This window comes from Adiantum capillus-veneris, chromosome 8, assembly GCF_014529385.1.
Source record: "Adiantum capillus-veneris isolate H3 chromosome 8, ASM1452938v2, whole genome shotgun sequence".
Lineage (NCBI taxonomy): Eukaryota > Viridiplantae > Streptophyta > Polypodiopsida > Polypodiales > Pteridaceae > Adiantum > Adiantum capillus-veneris.
Window position 1 is genome coordinate 67360628 of NC_140938.1, and position 21375 is coordinate 67382002.

General features: G+C 48.2%; 1 protein-coding gene across 2 annotated transcripts in view; it reads left to right on the forward strand.

Annotated features, from left to right (window-relative positions):
• The window catches only part of LOC147452288 (uncharacterized), a 75790-nt gene extending 54985 nt beyond the window's left edge, over positions 1 to 20805 (forward strand). The window contains exons 5-7 of one of the 2 annotated variants that reach the window (XM_086518044.1): positions 101 to 193; positions 289 to 375; positions 20358 to 20805. In XM_086518044.1, coding sequence (XP_086374170.1) covers positions 101 to 193; positions 289 to 375; positions 20358 to 20423 — 246 coding nt within the window. In that variant the 3' untranslated portion in view covers positions 20424 to 20805. Of the gene's footprint in view, positions 1 to 100; positions 194 to 288; positions 409 to 20357 lie in introns of those variants that run through there. The other variant, XM_086518045.1, reaches the window with a different exon arrangement.
• The last annotated feature ends 570 nt before the right edge of the window (positions 20806 to 21375 follow it).

Sequence of the window (21375 nt, forward strand, 5' to 3'; positions counted from 1 at the left end):
AGCCCAACATTGTGTGTGTGTGTGTGAGAGAGAGAGAGAGAGAGAGAGAGAGAGAGAGAGAGAGAGAGAGAGAGAGAGAGAGATTTTTTGGTAATGGCAGATCATTTTTACTCCATTAGGAGTTGTCTGTCTCTTTATTGCACTGTGCACATTTGAAGGACGGCAGCAAGAAATCGAGGCAAAGCTGAGAAAGGTTTCTTCTGGCTGTTCTCTTTCCTTGAATGTGCGATGAACATTGGTAGTTGCTATTGTGATGGTTGTAATTTACTTAATATGTGAGTGTTGCAGGATTGGCTGCAATTGGTTGTTGCAAATTGGAAAGTGTGGGTACCATTTCAGCTTATCAATTTTGGTTTCATACCACCTCAATTACAGGTTAATTTTCAACTTTCGATATTCTGGTTGTGATCATACTATTTTTGCTCCAAAGCGCCTTAAACTTGTGAATGCGTGCATGTATATGAGAGAGGTGTGTCAATACTATGCATGACGAATTTTGTTGGTATATTGTATTGTGAGTGACGACCATGAAAGGTTAAATTGGATGTTCTCGATTCATCTTCTTGTTTTTTCGGCTAAATGAAATTGGCTCTATGGGGTTAAAAAGCTTGCGGAGATGCTCACCCTGCCAGTCCCTACAGTAGTACAAAGCTGTAATACATAGGAGCATGCCCAAAGGCTATAAACTGAAAAACTGTAAAAATTGTTACAAAAGGCTATGTGTGCATGAGGGCATGGGGAGGCTCCCGAAAAGAGTTCAAAGCGGCTTGGCCACCTATAGGAGGGAGAAGGGACTTCCAGAAGCTTCTGAAAATCGGCACCTCGAACTTGCTAAACAACTATCACCATCGACGAAAACAAAGAGCCAAATAGGCCCTCATCTCTAAGTGACACGGGCATGGTGGGAAGAGATCAAGGGTGAACATCATTTTAAGGGCCGCAGCCGAAAGCGGAGCTGTAAATCGTTGCTCCGAATTTACGAAGTGCCGCCCAAATACCGGAATTCACAAAAAAATTTCGAATTTACGTCGTGTCCTCATTTACAATAACAAGCCAATTTCCATATATCTCAAAACAGGCACACGGGTGTAGGGGTTAGGGCACCAAAGATCCTACGGGTGATGTCTTGGGTTCAAGTCGTAGAGGGTCGAGGAGTGGACATGGATTTTCTTTTTTGCCTCACCTTACAAATCAGCCCTGAACTCACAAATTTGCATTGGATGCCCCTCTTGCTCTTGTGCTCTTAATTGTTGATCCCCTCCGGACATGCATGTGAGACTTATGGGTGTGTCAAAGGTGCAACGGAAAAGGGTGGATCGGGTGATGAACTTGTCTGCAACCGCGAGCAAACCTCCTCTTGGAATCCGGCAGCCAATGGATCTCCTCCTCGTACACAAGCTCCTAGCATGTACGCCCAAAGGGGAAAGGGAGCGCTAGAGAGAGATGGAGAGATCATTGGAAAAAATGCCACTGAGAGAAAATGTGGCGCACACAATGCAAAACGCTAGCAAAGTGCAAAACACGAGAGAGAGAGAGAGAGAGAGAGAGAGAGAGAGAGAGAGAGAGAGAGAGAGAGAGAGAGAGAGAGAGAGAGAGAGAGAGAGAGAGAGAGAGAGAGAGAGAGAGAGAGAGCCCAAGCGTTGGAATTCTGCACTGAACTGGAATGCCAAAAGTACAAGGGGGTGGGTTGCATACAAAGGCAAATACGAAATTAGCCCTACCTACTACAGAAAACCCACGATCTTGATAAATGGCCCTAAAATGCTAATAAACATGGAAACTCGCTAAAATTGACGTGACACACATATTTAGTAGCAGAAATGCAGAAGACTTGAGACTCTGAGCTTGGGAAACCATAGGAACGGGGGTCCCGTCTCATGCAAGCCTATTGGGTGAGGAACACCATGGAGTGCATCATCGAGAACAGGTACGTCTACCTCAGAGACGTTCGGGCATAGCCACAAAATAGCCTTGACTCCCTAATTTGCTCCTCAGAGATATTGGAGCCACCACCGGATAGGAACTGAACTCTTAACACCCCATCTCAGATCTTGGACAAGAAACAAGTCCAAGGGAGCTGGCATGAGAGGATAATGTTGTTTGTGGAAGAGGTTTGGTGAAGAATCAAGATGTCGGTAGTGTTATCCGAAGTTGGCATGTACTCTAGTCGGATAGAGTCATCCTTAGTCTTTTCACGAACAAAATGGTACTGTATCTCTATATGCTTGGTCTAGGCATGGAACATCGGGTTCCTCGCAATGGCTATACAACTTTGGTTATCAGAGTACATTATGGTCGTCTGCTGGAGAAAACCCATCTCCAAAAGTAGCCTCCGTATCCACATTGACTCACAAGTAGCACTACAAACAGCCCTTTACTTTACCTCCGTGGAAAATTTAAGGCAAATGTAGGTTGGTTCTTGTTGCTCCAGGAAATTGCTCCCGAGCCGAAGAAAAGATGTAACCTGTAATTGATCGTCTTCCATCTTGATATCTACCCCAATCTGAATCACTCCATCCTAGTAGAATGATTTGGGAGTCTTACCTCCAGCCGCATAATGAATGCCTAATGAATTTGCTGCCTTTAGATATCTCATAGTCCGAAGAGCCTACTCCAAATGTAACTTGTCGGTTTCTACATGAAAGAACTAAGAAGTCCCATTGGGAAATTGGCATCAAACCAGGAGTTGAGAACCCAAATGAGAGAACCAACCAGGTTTTGAAAACTGCAGCATCTGCTACATCTGGGGAAGCATATGGTGACAACTTTTGATTGGTATTTGTAGGGGTTTAGATAGGTTTGCATTGAGTCATACCATGTGCTTCTTAGATATAGCACTCCTAAGAGAGAAAGATGCCCCCCTCTATCTACCATATCTCCAATCCAAGAAAGTAGTGAAGCAAGCCAAAATTTGTCATCTCAAACTCCTTAGCCAAGGTCTCCATAGTACTACGCATGTGCCCAACATGGCTACTTGTAATCACAAGATCGTCCACATAGAGGATAACAAGTGTCACCAATCCTCCCTCACGGTAGATGTATAAATCTGGATCTGCAAAAGATCATCGAAAAGAGTGTCGTAGGAAGAAAGAGTAACAATCTGCCCTTTAGTAGCCTACAAGCCATGTCTGCGAAGTCTAGATCCTCGAACCTTGGAGATTGCTCCACATACCTCCTCCTCCTTAAGTCATCGTTGAGAAATGCCGAAACAACATCCATCTGAAAAACCGGCCACCCGAAAAAGGCAGCAAGGGCAAAAACTACTCGTATGGTCGCCATCCTCGTTGTCGGTGCAAAGGTCTCGTCATAGTCTACACCAGGTTTCTAAGAGAAGCCTTTGACAACTAGCCTTGCCTTGTGCTTGTCCAAAGAACTATCAGATTTGTACTTGGTTTTGTAGACCCATTTGTTGACACCAATCACTTTCCACTTGGTAGGCCGCGGAATCAACTGCCAAGTGTTCTTCTTGATGCAATCAAGTTCTTTCTGCATGGCCAATTTCCACTTCAGTTGTGAAAGCGCCTTCTCAATTGTCAGAGGATCTCTGTCCTTGATCAACTGTCGACATCAAAGCATAGTTTACATGTAATAAAAGTTTCATCTACCTCAGCAAATCGAAGTCGTTGAGATCGATGTGGAGTACCGTCTTCACGCGAGTCGGGTGGAAATTTTGAAGTTGTTGAATCTCGCAAAGTCTCCAGTAGCCACTTCAGTAACTTGTTTGACTTGTTCCGCGGGGGAGGAGCTACTGGTAGATCTGGCTCGAACTCTGCTCTATGATGAGAACTAGTGTCATTTGCATCATCTAGAATGGGTGCATTCTCCTCCGAAGCTTAAGGGACAAGGGTAGGAGAAGAGGGTTCATCAAGAGGCAAAACAGAAACTGGGTCTCCAAGTATCGGCAAATCAGTGGTTGTCGTGGAAGACTTGGGAGTAGAAGCCCCCTTTGAAGGTAAAAACTCATCGAAGACAATATCACGAATGAGTACAACATCCTTCTTATCTGGATCATAAAGTCGATATCCCTCGGAAAGAGAGTTGTAGCCTACAAAAATCATTCTCCTTGACTTGGGGTCAAACTTCCCCCTTTGCTCCTTTGGTACATGGACATATGCATCGCTCCCAAAGATCGGAAAATGGGAGACATCGGGCTTCTAACCAAAATAAGCTTCGAATGAAGTCTTGCTTGGAACTGAAGAGGTTGGAGATTGGTTTATGGTGTGAATTGCCATCGCAACTACCTTTGCCCATAAAGACTTTAGCAAGTCTCGATGCTCAAGCATGGTCTGTGCCATTTCTACCACTGTCCTATTCTTCCGCTCTACAACTCCATTCTCGGAAGGGGATCTAGTATTTGCAAGCTCTCGCTTGATGCCATTGTCCGCTCAAATCTGATTGAATGCTTTGGAGGAAAAGTCCCCGTCTTTGTCTGATCGAATAGTCTTCAACACATGATTGCTTTCCTTCTTCACAAGAGAAGGCCAATTCATGAAGAGGCCAAATGCCTTATACTTGTGCCGTAGAAAGTATACCCAAGTAAAGCGGCTGAAATCATCCACAAGCAACATGAAATAGACGGCCTTGTTGAGAGAAGGGGTCTACATAGATCCACAAAGGTTGGTGTGAACCAACTCCAAACCGGCAACGGCTCGGCGTGTAGCAAGCCTCTGAATAGATTCTCGATGTTGCTTCCCAAGAATGCAAGTAATGCATTTTCCATGCGAACTCCCAACATCTTGTAAGCCTGTAAGCACCTGCTAACGAAAAGCAATCCGAAGAGCATCATTGTTTAAATGACCAAATCTATAATGCCAAAGATCACCTGTAGGTATCTGTGTCATCGAAGAAAGAGCATGGAGCTTGCAGAGTCCGTTCTCCATTGAGCCCCCTTTGACCTCCTTGCCGGATTCACGATCCCGGATAGGTACCGCATCCTCTGTAAAAATCACCTCAATGCCAAGCTTGCACACTTTGTGCACATACATAAGATAAGATGAAATCCCAGCTTCAAAGCATAAAGCACCTTGGAGGTATGCATACCCCCTCTCCCGTCAGAAATCAACTCCATAGATCTCTCGCTCTCAATAGGAATTTCAGATTTTTCGCCAATAAAGATGGTCCATAGCGTTGCCGCATGCTGGATAAAAGATCTTTCATGAGGGTGTTGTAAGGCAGCACTATCCAAAATCCAATCACGACCATCTCGACCCACAAGAGTCCAACGCATCCTCTGATGTCCTTGAAGAGTCCTGTGAGGGGAGAATCTCCAAATGAACAAAGGTTGGTGATTGCACCTTTGCTGCCGAAGAAGTCCAAGCATCTCTACTCTTCTTGTCTTTGGTGGTGTTGCTTTTCTTCTTACCCTTCTGCTTCTTGTTGTTGGAAGAACCGGTCAAGGCTTCGGAGCGTGACTTCTTCTCCGAATTGAACCGCTCCTCCTGGTCCAATACCATTGAAACAATCTCATCCCAAGAGATAGTATTTAGCCGGCCACTCGTAATCAATGAATAATAGAAGTTGGTACACCGAGGAGGTAATTGGGCCAAAAATTGGATGGCTTTATCCTCTAAATTGATAAGCTTAGCTTCTCAACTGCACTTCGAGGGCTATCCGTTTCATTGGAGAAACTCGATCATAAAGTGAAGAAAGCCGATCCCAAATCAACCTTGCGTCTTTCATCAAGCGTATGTGACTAATAATTGATGTTGTACAATTGAGGATAATGAAAGACCGGATTCGAGCATTGACACGCAAAACGCTCCCGCAAGGACCTTTGGCTTTTGAAAGTTGCTTGAAACAAATCCTTCAAGCTCATAAGAGTTGAAGACCGCCATCATGGTTGCTTTCCAAATGGCATAGTTGTCTCCATTTAACTGAGGGAAAGGTAGGGAGGGTAGGTATCTTGATTGGTTGATCACCTACCCCGGACTCCAACTGGGATGAATCTCCCCACTCCTCATTGACGGGTGGTTCACCACCACCGTGGGTCTCATCCACATGATGTACCTCGTCATCACAAGTTGAATTTGTGTCAGAATCATCGCAAATCTGATACCATGTTAAAGGCGCAACAAAAAAGGGTGAATTGGGTGATGAACTTGTCTGCAACCGCGAGAAACCTCCTCTCAGGACTGGGCAACCAAATAGATCTCGGATCTATTGCGACAGATCTCCTCGTACACAAGCTCCTAGCGTGTACCGCCCACCAAACGGGCACGGGCAGACAAGGACGCGTGAGACCACGGGTGTAGGGGCTCAACACAGAGGGGAAAGGGAGCGCTAGAGAGGGATGGAGAGATCGTTGGAATAAAAGAGAGAGAGAGAGAGAGAGAGGCCAAACACTAGAACTTTGCATTAAGCTGGAATGCCAAAAGTACTGTCACAAACAGGAGCGCATAACAATATAAAATATAGGGAAAATTACCAAAATACCCCTCTAATTTGAGGAAATTCCCAAAATACCCTTGTATCTATTTTGGTTGGATTGTTCAAGATTTTCTAATCTTCATTCGTTTTTGACAATTGAGATCCGTTTTTGAGTGCTCAGCATTGTAATTTGTCACCAATTACCATCGCAAAAAAGGCAATTATGTCTAAAATTAATGAAGCAATCCATCTCCAAAGCCTACGTAACCAACCCAAATTGTAGTTTTAGCATCTTGTACGATAGATAATCATTCTTCTTGTGAAGACCCACAAAAAATTTTATTTTTCGAGAAATTTACTCTCACAACCAGGGGTATTTTGGGAATTTTGGAAAATTTGAAGGGCACTTTGGGAATTTATGACAAAATATCAGGGGTATTTTGGGAATTTTTGAAATTTGAGGGGTATTTTGGGAATTTCCTCAAATTAGAGGGGTATTTTGGTAATTTTCCCTAAAATATACTTGGATAAATAGAATTTATCACTTAATATTGAAGCCAGAGTATATAGAGAGAAATAGAGAGAGCGAGAGAGAAATAGAGTATATAGAGAGAAATTGAGAGAGCGAGAGAGATAGAGAATGAGAAGATTGACTCAGGATTGGGGAACAAAAAATGGGCTGGTTCTAGAATAAGACTCGATGGTTCTTGGAAGGCTCAGCTTCCTATTCCTAGGACAAAACCCTATTCCAAGGAACGTTCGATCCTTACTCTGAATCCTCGAGAACCAAGGTTCTCGCCTCGGGATCTCACCTTCCAAACTCAGGGCATGACATCCCTGCAAGTCTTTTCCGACTCTGTCGTGGAGTCCTCTTCGTGCAGAACAACTCTTGTTTCTCGGACATGAACTCCTTCCTTGGGAATCTTCAACTACTGGATCACAACTCGAGAGTCTTACCACTCTCAGATCCGTGGATTTACTCCCAAATTCCATTTACGAAACCGTTGGCCTGATCTGGCTCTAGTTCCTCAGAATGCTTCTCTCCTTCAAAGGCTTGTGCCTTCCTTTGTTCCTACTTCCTCACGATGAGGAAGTACACCTACAAACAAATACTCATAGATCATAACAAGAAAAGGTTACCTTCGAAGTCTCAACGCTCGAAAGGCAACTCGATTCTTGAAAAAGCAATTTCTCGGAGGAGATCTCTATACATAGAAACGTCTCTTCCAATCCTACACATAGAAGAGGTGTGTTCTCGGGTTTCTTCTCGTAAATCAACCCCGTCTATGACGTTTATGGGCTGAAAACAGAGAAAAACAGCAACTTGTCGGGATGGAAGCTCTCTCTGTAGCCACTTCTTCGCGATGGAACTCGTGCATTGGGTCCTGGTACGCTCGGGGCAGCCAAGGGCACCTCTGACGACGTCGACTTCATGGCTGAAAATCTGCAGCAACCTCTTCTTCTTGCTAGCGTTGGTCTTTTTAGTGTGATTGAGTGTGAGAGGGGTTCATTTTTATTGCTCCTGGCAGTCGGCAGAAGTAAAGGCAACCTTGTCGACAGGAATAGAGGAGGGAGAGGGGCGCCAGAGAGGGGGGGAGAGAGAGCACTGGTGTTTTGCCGAGAGAGAGAGAGAGAGAGAGAGAGAGAGAGAGAGAGAGAGAGATAGAGAGAGATCATGGGCTGCCAAGAAAGTGCGCTGAATTTTTTTGGCTTATTTTAATTGAGGGCTGCCCACTTATTAAGTGGGAGACTGGTCTTTAAAAAAAAAAAGTCTGAACTTGCACAAAAACTCGATAAAACCTCATAAGCTGAAAACAATGCATACACATCTTCATTCAAGTGCTTTGTCATCCTTGTGCACAATTCTAACACAGTTCAGAATTTCCTCCTGACTATGGAATATTCCCTTTTTGATGCCCCCGTCAGCCACCTTGTGATGCATAAGGAATACCCATCACCTAGTCCTTTTCTACCGAACTTACGGTACAATCTCCTTCGCGATGCTCTATGTCACCCATCCTATGACATATCCGAGATGTCCGTTCCCGAATGGTCGAATACTTCTTCTCGATTCTTGTCACCCATCCGATGTGACGCATCAGAAGTACCCGTTCCTAGTAGCCTTACAGATATTCTCGTTTATAGTGCTCCTGTCATTACTCTCAATGATGCACTAGAAATATCTGTACTCAGATGTCTCCAGTGAGAAAAATCCTCACTGGAAATTCCAATAATTCATTTAGAAATATTTTTGTGTCAGACAAAGCCAATTTAGCAGCAAGTACAAGGGGGTGGGTTGCATATAAAGGGAAATAGGAAATTTGCCCCACCTATTGTAGAAAACCCATGATCGTGATAAATGGCCCGAAAATGCTATTAAATATGTAAAGGGACCTGACACACATATTTAGTAGCAGAAATGCAGAAGACTCGAAACTCTGACCTCGGGAAACCCTAGGAACGGGAGTCCCGCCTCATGCTAGCCTACCGGGTGAGCAACACATTGGAGTGCATCGTCGAGAACAAGTATGTTGTCAGGTGCCGCGGAAGAATAAGGATTTGCTCGGATCTAGTACTTTGCACACAAACACAAGGGACACTTTACTTCACTTGAAAGCATACAATGCTAGGAGATCTTGGTACTCAAGATCTAGGCTTTTGTGTATCCGATGTCGATCTTCCTTCAAAGACATGGCAATGAAGATGGGATCTGGTAAGTCCATAGTCGGGACTCAGATGCTTTCAGGAAAAAAATTGGGAGAGGTTCTTTGGTTCAACTTGGGTTCTTCATGGTTCTTGGTTCTTCTGGGGTTCTTCTTTAGGTTCTTCCCTTGAGTTCGCGAAGCTGAAGCACGTACAAAGCTTTGATACCAATTTAAGGTGCAGCGGAAGAGAATGTTGATAGTACTCGGGATGAGTGCTCCGAACTGTGCTCAAGGGTTCCTTTTACTTACGGAAAGAGAGACGGTTCTCAAACCCTCCTCCAACGGCCCCTTCTCTCTATGGCGAAAGAGGTCTATGATATAGATTGCACAAATCTGGTACAATGAAATGATTGTTCTTGTGCAAGAGAGGGTATGCAACTATGGTTGGCCTAGACATGCACGCCGTGCTAGAGGCCCACAACGTGCCAGGCTCAGCCAAAGCTAGGCTATGACTAATGGTAGACTATGGCAAAAGCGTCTCCACGTGGCGCAAGTGAAGTGCGCACGTGACATTCCCCCCCTGTTAAAAGTGAGGCACAACTGCCGAACTTCTATCTGTACTTTTGATGCTGACTAATGAATGCTTTTGATGTTGACTAATGAATGCTTCTGATGCTGTGGATGCACGAACCAATGCAGATTCTTCCGAAACCAGGGACAAATGGTATTGTGGGTGATGTGGGTAGTGCTGGCGATGCAAACACCGTGTAAGGGTCACTGTCCAGCCTTACTACGATTGCCGAATATCAACCTGGGCTCTATACCAGAGATTGGTGACTCTGCCTGCTGTAGCAAGAGCTATCCCCGAACACTAACTGTGGTGAAAACATTACCGATGCTGATGGACCGACGTGTGGTTCGAGATCCTTCCCAAAGGTTCAATGACAAGGGAAATGGATGCACACTACATGCAAATGTGAATGCAGAAGAGGCTAGGGATCTTGCTCCAACTCCTTCCATATTCGCATACAAGGCTAGGAGATCTTGGTACTCATCTTGGTGCTCAAGATCTGGGTTTTCGTGTATCCGATGTCGATCTTCCTTCAAAGACATGGCAATGAAGATGGGACCCGGCAAGTCCATGGTTGGGACTCAAAGATGCTTTCACGAAAAAAAAATTGGGAGAGGTTCTTTGGTTCAACTTGGGTTCTTGATGGTTCTTGGTTCTTCTGGGGTTCTTCTTTAGGTTCTTGCCTTAAGTTCGCGAAGCTGAAGCACGCGCAAAGCTCTGATACCAATGTAAGGTGCAGCGGAAGAGAATGTTGAGAGTGCTCAGGATGAGTGCCCTGAATTGTGCTCAAGGGTTCCTTTTACTTATGGAAGGGAGAGCCTTCTGTTCTTCTTCGATCACAAACAAAGTGGATGCTATTGTGAATGAGAGTGTTGAAATGTGTGTGTGCGTGCGCGCGCGCGCGTGTGTGTGTGTGTGTGTGTGAGAGAGAGAGAGAGAGAGAGAGAGAGAGAGAGAGAGAGAGAGAGAGAGAGAGAGAGAGAGACGACACCAGACGGTTCTCAAACCCTCCTTCAATGGCCCCCCTCTCTATGGCGAGAGAGGTCTATGCTATAGATTGCACAAATCTGGTACAATGGTCTAGATGTAATGGATTGCATGATGAAATGATTGTTCTTGTACAAGAGAGGGTATGCAACTATGACCGGCCTGGACATGCACGTCCTGCTAGAGGCTCACAAAGTGCCAGGCTCAATCCTAAGCTAGGCTCATGTGTGTGTGCGCGTGTGGTGTGTGTTGTGTTGGGGAGCATATGTTAGTACCTAGTTCTACACCTACTATTTGGCATTGACGACGTTAGTGGGGATGTTGTGGTACTTAGTCAATACTATGCATGATGGAGCTGATGGTTATATTGTCTTGTGGGTGACTACCATGTGTCTATACCTTGCACTTTCCTTCAAGTGTAAATCTCGGCTTATCCTGGATTCATCTAGGTATATGAGTGATGCTAGACTATGGCAAAAGCGTGTGCACATGGTGCAAGTGAAGTGGGCACATGACATATGTCTACCTCAGATACAGCCGGGCACAGTTACAAACAGCACACTCCCTAATCTGCTTCTGGGAAATAGTGGAGCCACCACTGGTCAAGAAATCTGAACTCTTAACAGAGTGGGCGTATTTGCCTCCTCTCTAAGTCACACAGGCATGTTGGAGGGGATCAATGGTTGGAGCACGAGGGACATCTGATGCAGGTTTGTGACGTTGGGCCTGATTTGTAAATTCAGGCCAAAAAGTAAATTTGTACAGCGTCTACTCCTTGACCCTTTGCGACTTGAGCCCAAGACATCACCCTAACCACTTTAGTTGTGTAGCCATTTTGAAATATATGGGGATTGGCTTGATATTGCAAATAAAGACATGATGTGAGTTTAATCTATTTTGTAAATTCAGGTATTTGGGGCAGCACTTTGTAAATCAGGGGCGCCGATCTGTGGCTCCGCTTTTGTCTGTGGGCCTTAAAATGATGTTCACGTGTCACTTAGAGATGAGGTAGGCTCACTATTTAGGATCACCAGGTAGAAATTCAATGTACAAATAGAGAGGAGGATTGAGGGTGAAGATGCTACAAGGAACTTTACAAAAGATATCCAACAAGGCAAAGGAAAACCAAAGCCAAGGGAGGTTGGAGGAAAATTTGCAACAGGCTTTCTCAAGGTGGCTGCTGATGAACTTCCTAAGGGGCAGCTGAACCAGGACTAAGGAGAAACTTTTTGAGCTGTGCTAGGAAAAGATCTGCTTGCAAAGGATCCTCGAGAAAGGGCCGCCCCATTCTCAACGAGGAGAGAGAAGAAAACTGGCACTCAAGGCAAAATCCTGCACAAAAGTTTTTTTTCCCCGAGAACAAGATCCTTCTATTAGTTAATGAAAACTGCCCATAGGGCTACAACCACCTCTGCAAGAGAGGGCTACAAAAAACATGATGGGGAGACTCTCCCAATGAAAGAACAGCATATATACAATGAGGCTAAATCAAGAGATGGGAGGAGGAAAGAGCCACACAGGTGGACGGTAGTGCCATCTGAGCACACCGTGGACAATGGTGTAGAAAGGCCCAGGGCGCCAGAGTCGAAGGAAAGCCTCGCGGCACTCCCTCATGTCGTCAGAGCTGCCCTGTAGTCCCTCAAGCTGTCCTCTGAGAGTATGGATCACCTCTAGCCAAAAGTCACGAACAGTCTCTGCTGGTGGCACAGGACGAGCCTCAAAGATGTGGAAACAGCGGGCCCGCCAGATGAACTAGAGTGTCAGGCCACTGATGAGCTCCCAACACTCCTCTCTCTCACTGCACCACTCCTGTGGAGTAAGCTCTGTAGCAGGCTGGAGTGTAGGTCGCCCCCCCTGTATCACTATCATCCTGCTGGTGGAAGATAGCTCAAACTGAAGTGCCGGGCCCGCGAGAGTGGACCAAGCCGCTGCCCCCCAAGTGTATTGTCTAGCCCTGGAGAGAGTAGGCATCAGCCGAAGAACTCGTAGCCACACCTGCTGGGCCGAAGGACAGTCCCAAAGATAGTGATGCTGACTTTCCACCAAATGGTCACAGGTTGCACATGCGGCCGAGAGACCACTATGCACAAGCCAACTCCCTACAGCTGTAGCTCTGTGTGCGACCAGCCACTGAAACAAAGGTGACGCGTCTCGACTGTCTGGAGTCCCACAGCCTCTCCCAAAAGGCTGCCAAGAACTCGACTGTGAGGCCCTCCTCCTGCCAATGACGTGCTGCAACGGGGCGGGCCTCTCTCTGTGCTGCAAGTATATGACGTCCAAGCCGAAGAGTGTACTAGAAGAAAGGGACTCCTGGGTGGTCTGCAAAAGAGAAGGGGTCCCTTCATAGCCACTCACTAGGATCCCATTGCACTTGTGCCAGTGGACAACACTCCCAAGCCCATAGCCTCCAGTGTCTAGTCTCAAGAGCTGCTGGGTCAGGGTCTATGACGCAAGTCCTCCCACAGATGCCCACAACTCGGATCCTCTGGAAACAGCACTCTGCCACCTGCGGGGCCTCTATTGCAACTCGCTGTAGTTGTCCCCCACCCTGAAGCTCGAAGAAAAGGGCTGGGACAGTCTCTGAGCAGGCCCTGACTAAAATGAGAACCTCCATTCGTATGAAGGCTCCCATCCACCGGGGTGCTACTGGCTCGAGAGGCGTGAGCCACTCAGCTGGAACTGACTCTGAGATGTCCTGACACATGCTCTGCACCCCTCTCATGCCCTGTAGTTGGAGACCTTGCACCTCCTCTGACAAACCTGTGAACTCTAGCCAATCACCTAGAGAGCGCATTGGACCTGCTGCCATGGGACCCCAGGAAACATGAGGCCGACTACCAACCAAGTGGCCTCTCTGAGTGCTAACCATGGGGTTCCAGACGAGGGGCTGCCGTAGGCGCTCCTCCGTGCACGTCGGTTGTCTCTGCTCCAGACTATGCCGTAAGAGCTCCCAAGATCGAAGCAAACTCAGAGCGCAGCGGTCCTCCAGTCTCCTGCTCAAACCAACTCTGCGCATCTCGGTAAAGATCCATCTGGTCGAAGGTTGGCAAGGACCTTCTGACTGAGGCACCCTGGCACGAAGCCTCTGCAGCAAGAACTCCTTCAAGGGCTCCTCACCTGGAAGAAGTTCTCTAACTATGAACTTCCCAAGAAGGGCTCTGCTCTGCTGTGTTGGATCAATGATCCCAAGCCCTCCCTGAGAACAAGGAAGCGTGATGATTTGCCAAGCCACCTTGGCTCGGGCTATTTGAGTGTCACGTCCTGACCAAAGGAAGTTTCTGATCAGCCTCTCTACCTGGCTGATACAAGAACTCGAGAAGATCCAACAGGAAGTGATGTACCACATAGTCGCCAACAACACCTGGTTGGCAGCTACTACTCTACCAGCCAAAGAAAGTCGTGCTGAGCTCCAGTGTAACAACTTTCTCTTGATGGACAGGAGGAGGGGAGCAATCTGCTGCTCGGGAGACAAGTCCAGACCAACCTGACAACCCAAGTACCGAACTGCAGTCCCTGGGGGAATCCACCTGAAACCCTCTCCTGGCATCCAATCTGGCACAGGAGCACTACCAACCGAGAAAGCCACTGTCTTTCTCCAGTTGATCAGTGCGCCCGATGCACAACTGAAGGTCTCCACAGCCTGCTCACATCTGTGAAGATTGGCCTCCTGCCATCCAAGTACAAGGCTGAGTCATCGGCAAACTCAGCGTCCAGTAGCTCATCTCCCCGAATAGGGAGTGCTAAGCCCCGTAGACCAACCTGCTGTGACACCAAAAATCTGCTCATCGCCTCCGCATAGAACAGAAAGAGAAAGGGGGCAAGAGGACAGCCCTGTTTGATTGAGCGTGTAAGCATGAAGCGGTCACCTCTACCTCCTGCCAAAAGCACCTGACTGTGAGACTGTCTGTACAGGGCTGACACCCCTCTGATCCAAGCATCTGAGAAGTCCATCCTGCACAGAGTGCCCTCTAGAAAGTCCCAGTCAACTCTGTCGTATGCCTTCTCAAAATCGAGAAGAAGAATCGCGAGGTCCTCACCACGGAGCCGTGCTAGGGCAGAAGTCTCCCAGAAAGTAAAGATATTGTCAAGGATACTGCGTTCCTTGACAAAACCTGTCTGAGTCCCATGTATAAGGCTCTCTAAAAGTGGCTGAATTCTCAAACTCAGAGCCTTGGCAAGAATTTTGTAGGCTGAGTTGAGGATGGTGATGGGGCGCCACTGTCGAATCTCATCCAAGGAGCCACCCTCCTTGGGAATGAGGTAGATCAGGCCCTCACTCATGCTGTCAGGCATCACTCCTGTGTGCAAAATGTACTGAAAAGCACTACAGAGATCTGGGCCAAGCAATTAAGAAAAAGCTGGGAGTCAACCCATCCTCACCTGGATAGCTACCACGGGGGAGGGCCCTAAAGCCGTGTGCAGCTTCTCAAGCTGAAGTGGTAGCTCAAGCCTGATGCATCTCCTCTCTCAGTCACAAGACATGGCATCTGTGCCCAAACCTGCTCCCTGCATGCATCCTGCCGCTCTGACTGGGGCTCAGCCGACAATAACTCACGGTAAAAGTCAGTAGCAATTGCACGCATATCCTCGGGCTCACAAGCAACTGACCCATCGGGCCTCCTCAGCTGACTGACCTTGACATGCGAGTGCCGAGGTCCCACTGTCTCAAAAAAAGCACCAGTCACTCTGTCACCCACCTGAGTCCACTGAGATGCCTGTCGGTGGAAGGCAAACTCATGACACCTCTCCCCTGTGCTAGCAAGCTCCTGTCCAGCCTGCTGTAACTGCTCCTCCAACCATGGATTTTCTGGATGCTGCTCCTGCATCCTCAGTAGTGAAGCAATGCCCCGTCTGAGACGCTGCTCCGCCTCTCTCCCTGCAGCCCGCCGAGCCAGAGACTCCTGAAGAAAAAAGTGGCTAAGCTGAGCTAGGCCTGAGGCCACTCTGTCTGCAGGTGAAATCCTATCTGTCCATGCCCTCTGTCCAGAGAGCCTCTACCCTCTCTCTGAGTGTTGAGTCCAACAAGACCCTCTCTAGGATGCGGAGCATCGTGCTCCCACTCCTCTGCCTATCTGCCACTGTGAGGATCACTGGTGCATGGTCCGAGAAGGAGGTCCCTGCCAGGATGCCCACTGATCCCCCCAAGTCACTGAAGTGGTCACTAGTGTAGAAGCGATCTATCCGCGATAGATTCACTCCTCCCACTCTGCGGTCCGATCTAGAGAAGGCAAGACTGTCTGGGGGCCTCACAAAACTAGAGTGTTGCCATGTATCCGAGACCCTCAAAGTCATGCACAACCTCTCCCAAGCTGCCAACTCGACTCCATGCACAGTAGCATGGCTGCCACCAATCTTGTCAGAAGGGTCCTCCAACATGTTGAAGTCCCTTCCTACACACCAAAGATCTGCCTGCGGCAAAGACTCTAACAATCTGTGACCAAAACTCTGCACGAGCACTCGCCACATTGGGCACATAGATGTTCAGGAAACCCACAAGGCCACCCTGAAACTGCATAGTAATCCATTGAGCCCTGCCTGGCACAATAATCCCTCTGTCCACAATGGCCTGCTGCAATGAGTCCGCAATAGTCATACATACCCCACCCTGGATGCCTCCAGGTCCAAAAGCAACTGACCAAAAGGTATCATATCGTCCACGCAAAATCTGACCACATCGCCGAATGCGGCTCTCACACAAATGGTGCTCCTGAAGCATAAGGAGATCAATCTCTCCTCCCACAAGGCAACGCTGAATCTCCTGACGCAATCGGCCCCGCTGACGTTGAAACTGGGGCCCACCTAGTCCCTGCACGTTCCATGAGACGATCCTCATGGGGAGCAAGAGAGAACAGATGCTGCCGCAGCAGCTAGACAGGCTATCTTCGAGGCTGGCTTGGATGGGGAGTAATCCGCATCCGATTTTTTTTATTTTTTTTTGGAAAATGATGAGCGACGCAAATTTTTCTTTTTGACTCTCTGTGAGAGAGAGAGCAATAGCTTTTGATTTGAAGCTTATGGGGCTCTGCTTTTGGGCATCCCTTGTAACCTTTAAATTAGTGGTGAGGGCCTCACTTCTCAGAGCATCCAGACGCAGAGTCTAAGAGTGAAACCCTAACCGCTCTCTTGTACTTTGATGATTGATTAATACAAAAAGAAATACCGAAAGAGGCGCCAGTCTTTGGGGCCAATATCTCTAGGCACGGAACTCCGCCAGGCTAGTGCAAATCTATTGTGATCTGTGAATTGTTTTGAAGTGGTTATTTGGTGCTGTCGCGGTTGATTCTTGACTTGGAGTGTCTGTTACAGCTGTAGATAGGCGTGACTGCAGTGAGTGTCTAGCCCAAGCCCAAGCCCAAGCAGAGCGAGCCGTGCGTAAAGCCACCTCCTCTGTCCAGGAGTCCTCATGAATGTATACATAGCAAGGCAAACACTGCGTACCAGCAAAGAAGTACACCACAATGTGCCTACATCTTGCTGAGTCTGGGGGTGTCACCGCAAACTTGGCCAATGGCCACAAAGTCTGCAGCATATCTGTAACTCCAAGTTCTCCCATGTGGTGAGAGAACTCTAGGACCTGTGTATGCAACCATCCCAACACTGAGTCGAGGGACCACTCTGTCTCGGCCTTGACACAGAGGGGGAAGGAGAAACCAACTGCTGAGTCCAAGGCCTCTGTCCCCCTAGCGGCAAGGAACAAAGCATGGACCTTGAAGCAGGCTGCCTCATGGTCTGCTGCGGGATCGCCGAGAAAACGAGTGAACTCGTAGTCGAAGAAGTCCCAGCGGCATTGGATGTCAATGCTCGTCAGACCACGAGGGAAAACTGCAAGGGAAGATGTCTGAATCTACAAAGGGGGCCGTAAGAAAGGCTGACCCTCTCTCGCTAGGCGACTCGTGGCACAGGCGCTGCCAAGAGATCTCCTAGCCGCCGGAGAAGGACCTGCCCCCTGAGTCGACTGTGGAACTGGAGGAGGAGGAGGGGGGGGGGAGAAGGAGCTGGGGGGAGCGGAGGAGAAGAGGGGCGGGATGTGTCGACAGACGTAGATGGGCGAGGTGGAGAGGCAACGGGAGCAGAAGGCGGGGGGAGGATGAGAAAGAGGGAGGGAACTCTGGGGGGGGGGGGGGAGGGGAGGGGATGTCGAGGGTGAAGCGGAGGTGGGGGTTGACGCAGGGATCTCCTCCTGCTCAAGAGGACCAAAGCGGTTCCTGGTGGGAACCCACTGTTGATGAGTAGGCACCTGAGGGCCACTCTGAGTGCAAGGCTGACGCTGTGGCCCCTGGCGTCGTCGACCACGGGCCTGTTGTCACCCCTCCTTCATTGGAGCCCCAGGCTCGGAGGGTGGCTCTGCATGTGTGCTTTGTGCCGCTGACTGTGGCTGCGGGCCAGCCCTGGCAGGTTGGGGCTGAGGCTGTGGTGCAAGTCGCGGCCTCCTCCGTGGATAGGCCTTCGCTAGATGGCCCATCTGTCGACAAATGAAGCACTGGTTCGGGAGGCCCAAGTCTCCACACTCTGTCTAAACCAACCCCCACTCACCCGAGGCAAAAGGATAACCTTCAGGAGGGTGTGGGTATCTCTGACCAAAACTCGAACTGAGGGAATGCCAGTTGCCTTGGCAGCTACTGATGCTGCCGTACAAGGTGTCTCCAGGACAGTCCCAATGGCGGAGCCGATCCTGGAAAGAAGTGGTAAGTACTCCCTCCATAAACCCGGAAAGCAGATTGAGATGGGGATGTCTGCCTCTTTTACTAGAACATCCGAAGCCGGGTCAAAACCATGTTGCCATTGTCGAAAGTGGGCACGTGATGCTCGGGTGGCCAGTGGACTCATAGCTATGACCTTGGACGCCATCTCGGAGGTCTCAAACTCGATCTGATAGTAACCCCGTCCGAGAATCTGGACATCCAAGATCTTGCCCACGTGTGCAAGAAGGCGGGCTTGGAGAAGGTCTCGCAGCTCTCCTTTGCTAGGTCGGGTGCCGAGAATCTTGCAGATGACCGAAGTCGCATGTAATCGCTCTACCTCTGCGGCAAGGCTCGCTTGCTCTCTCGGCGAGAGAGCAAGTCGAATGGTGGGCTCAACGGGGTCGGGCGAGGGGGCTTTTTGCGAGTCCCTCTGTGGCGAAGCTGGAGCCTCCATTTGTGTCTATTGTTGTGGCGTAAGAAGAGGGCGACGGGAGGGCGTTGCAATTGGGCGCGCAGAGCACTGCCCCAAGGAATGATTCAATGCCGAACGGGCCGAACTGCAGGGAGCTGCCGGGGTGGAAGAAAAAAAAAACGGGCGGGGGGGGGGGGGGGGGGGGGGGGGGTAGCATGGAGGGGGTAGGGCGAGGGGAGCGGTGTCAGGCGGGGCTGGAGCGAGGGGGAAGGAGCGTAGGGGCGGGTAGCCAAAAGGCACGCAGGGGGAGGGGGCGGGACAGCAGCAGTGAGCCACTAGGTGCTATCTCGCAGTCAAGCTGTCAAACAGATTACTAGTCAATCATGCACGGAAGTTAGAGAGCACCGACTGCGGCAATTGAAAGGGCAGAGGATGACGGAACACAAGTGGTGGTAGCCGCGCTGGACTGTCTGTCATGATTTGAAGCAAACATCTTCACTTTCTAGACCCCCAGAGGCCACACACACACACACACACACACACACACACACAGAGAGCTAGATAGTGGTGGCTGCCAGCAACTGTTTCTTGTGGATGGAGGCAGACGAAACACAAAGGTAACAGCTGCTCCCTGGCTATCGGAGCCAGGGTGTGCTTCTAAGCAAATAGCTGCTCAACACTACCTAGATCCCAAGAAGCTCCACGCGCACGCGCACACACACAACACACGCTCAACCCCTAAAGATTTTCTCTCCAACCTTTACATGTTCCCCCCCCCCCCCCCCCCCCACACACACACACACACACACACACACACACACACACACAGGCAGACGAGCAACAAAAGGGAACATAAAAAAGGTGGGATCTTTTGGGGATCCCATGTCTGTGGTGATCAGCTTTGTAGATTTATCTTGAGGATGTGCCCTTGAGATGTTTATTTTAATAAGGAGATTTTTCCTTGTAAATAAGGAAAGTAGTAAATGGCAATCAGGGAAATAGAAAAGCAGGAAACAAAGAAACCAAAGAAGGGGGGGGGGGGGGGGGGGGGGGGGGGGGGTTTCCTTTTAAAAAAAAAAAAGGGAGGTCGGGTGGTGTGCGTTTCTTCCCTTCTCCCCCCTCTCTTTCTTTCTCACACACACATTCCTTTTAAGCTCAAGTTGCTTCCTCTGAGTTTAAAAATATAAAGGGCTTTTGTTGCCATTTTGAGGATATTATACATCTACCATGTCATATTTTATGCACTTAGTGGAAGAAGAACAATTACTAGCAGCAATATTGTCATGTCATCTATAGCATTGGGACCATGGAGCAAAGATGGCATGCACGGATAGAGTGCGTAGAGCACAGTGTATGCAGAGTTTGGGGGTGGAGTCCACATGGGTGTGTAGCCCAGCACACCATAGGTGTGGGCATACTTGGCCAGTCTCCAGCCAAATGTGAACAGCCAAGGCTATAGAAGAGGGACTCCTATGGTTGGGGGGTAAGCCTATTGGAGCTCTCCAAGGTAGAGAGCTCAAGAAAGCTCTTCACAAGAGGCTATGACGCCTAGGATTGCGCTTACGTTACAAATATTTTACATGAATTAAACTATCAAATGTAATGCTGTGTAGCTTTTTTGCTCGAGCGACTATTGATACGTTGGTATGAATGTTTTTCATAAGAGTGCTTTTTCATGTTTTTGGCTCATTTAGGTGGCTGCTACTAGCGTCATGGGAGTGGCTTGGAGCATTTTTATCTCTTTTATTGGTCACAATTGAGAAGAGAACATGAGCAAGGATTACTTTTGTCGAAAAAGAGGAGAAGTGGCCCTTCATTTGCTCTTCTACATGCGTTCTTCCTGTCTTTGCAACCTGTACCTGATTTTAATCTTCTTCAAGGTTCTAATTTGGTGTAATTGACCAAGTCAATTGAAGATCATTTTTGGTGTTGAACCCAAAACTTGGCTTCCTTGATATTGATTCTTGTGACAATAATCTTTTGATTACTTGAGGATCACTTGTATAAATATTGTACATGATTTTACTGCCAGCTTAGCCGAATTTGGAAAAAATTATTCACCATTCTCGCTCACAATGTGGATTATGGCTGAGCTTGTCAAAAACAAAAATAAAAATCTCATTATCAAATCATGTTTCTTGATTTGTCTGATCATTATGCAATCAATGTTGTGTTTTAAAAGCATCGTTTTGACTTTTCTTCCAGATTAATTGTTCTTTAAAAGTGAAGATGTATGGATTAATGGTAGTGATTGCTTGCCATGCTTAGATTAAAAGAATGTGGCATGTTCCATCTCCCAATCTTCCCACGCTTGTGAGTGGTCTTCAATCTGAGAAGGTGGCCGGACGATGCCATTGTCAAGTTTGTGCAAGACATAGTTCCTTCATGGTATCGAGCAGCTTAGGTAGTGGTCACGTGATGGATAATTATCAGTTGCTTTTTTGAAATAATTGTGCCTCATGCATAGTCACACGTGCACTAGTTATTTGGGTCTGACGACGTCGACCTCATGGCTGAAAATCTGCAGCAACCTCTTCTTCTTGCTAGCGCTGGTCTTTTCAGTGTGATTGAGTGTGAGAGGGGTTCACTTTTATTGCTCTTGGCAGTCGGCAGAAGTAAAGGCAACCTTGTCGACAGGAATAGAGGGGGGAGAGGGGCGCCACAGAGAGAGAGAGAGAGAGAGAGAGAGGGAGGGCTGCCAAGAAAGAGCGC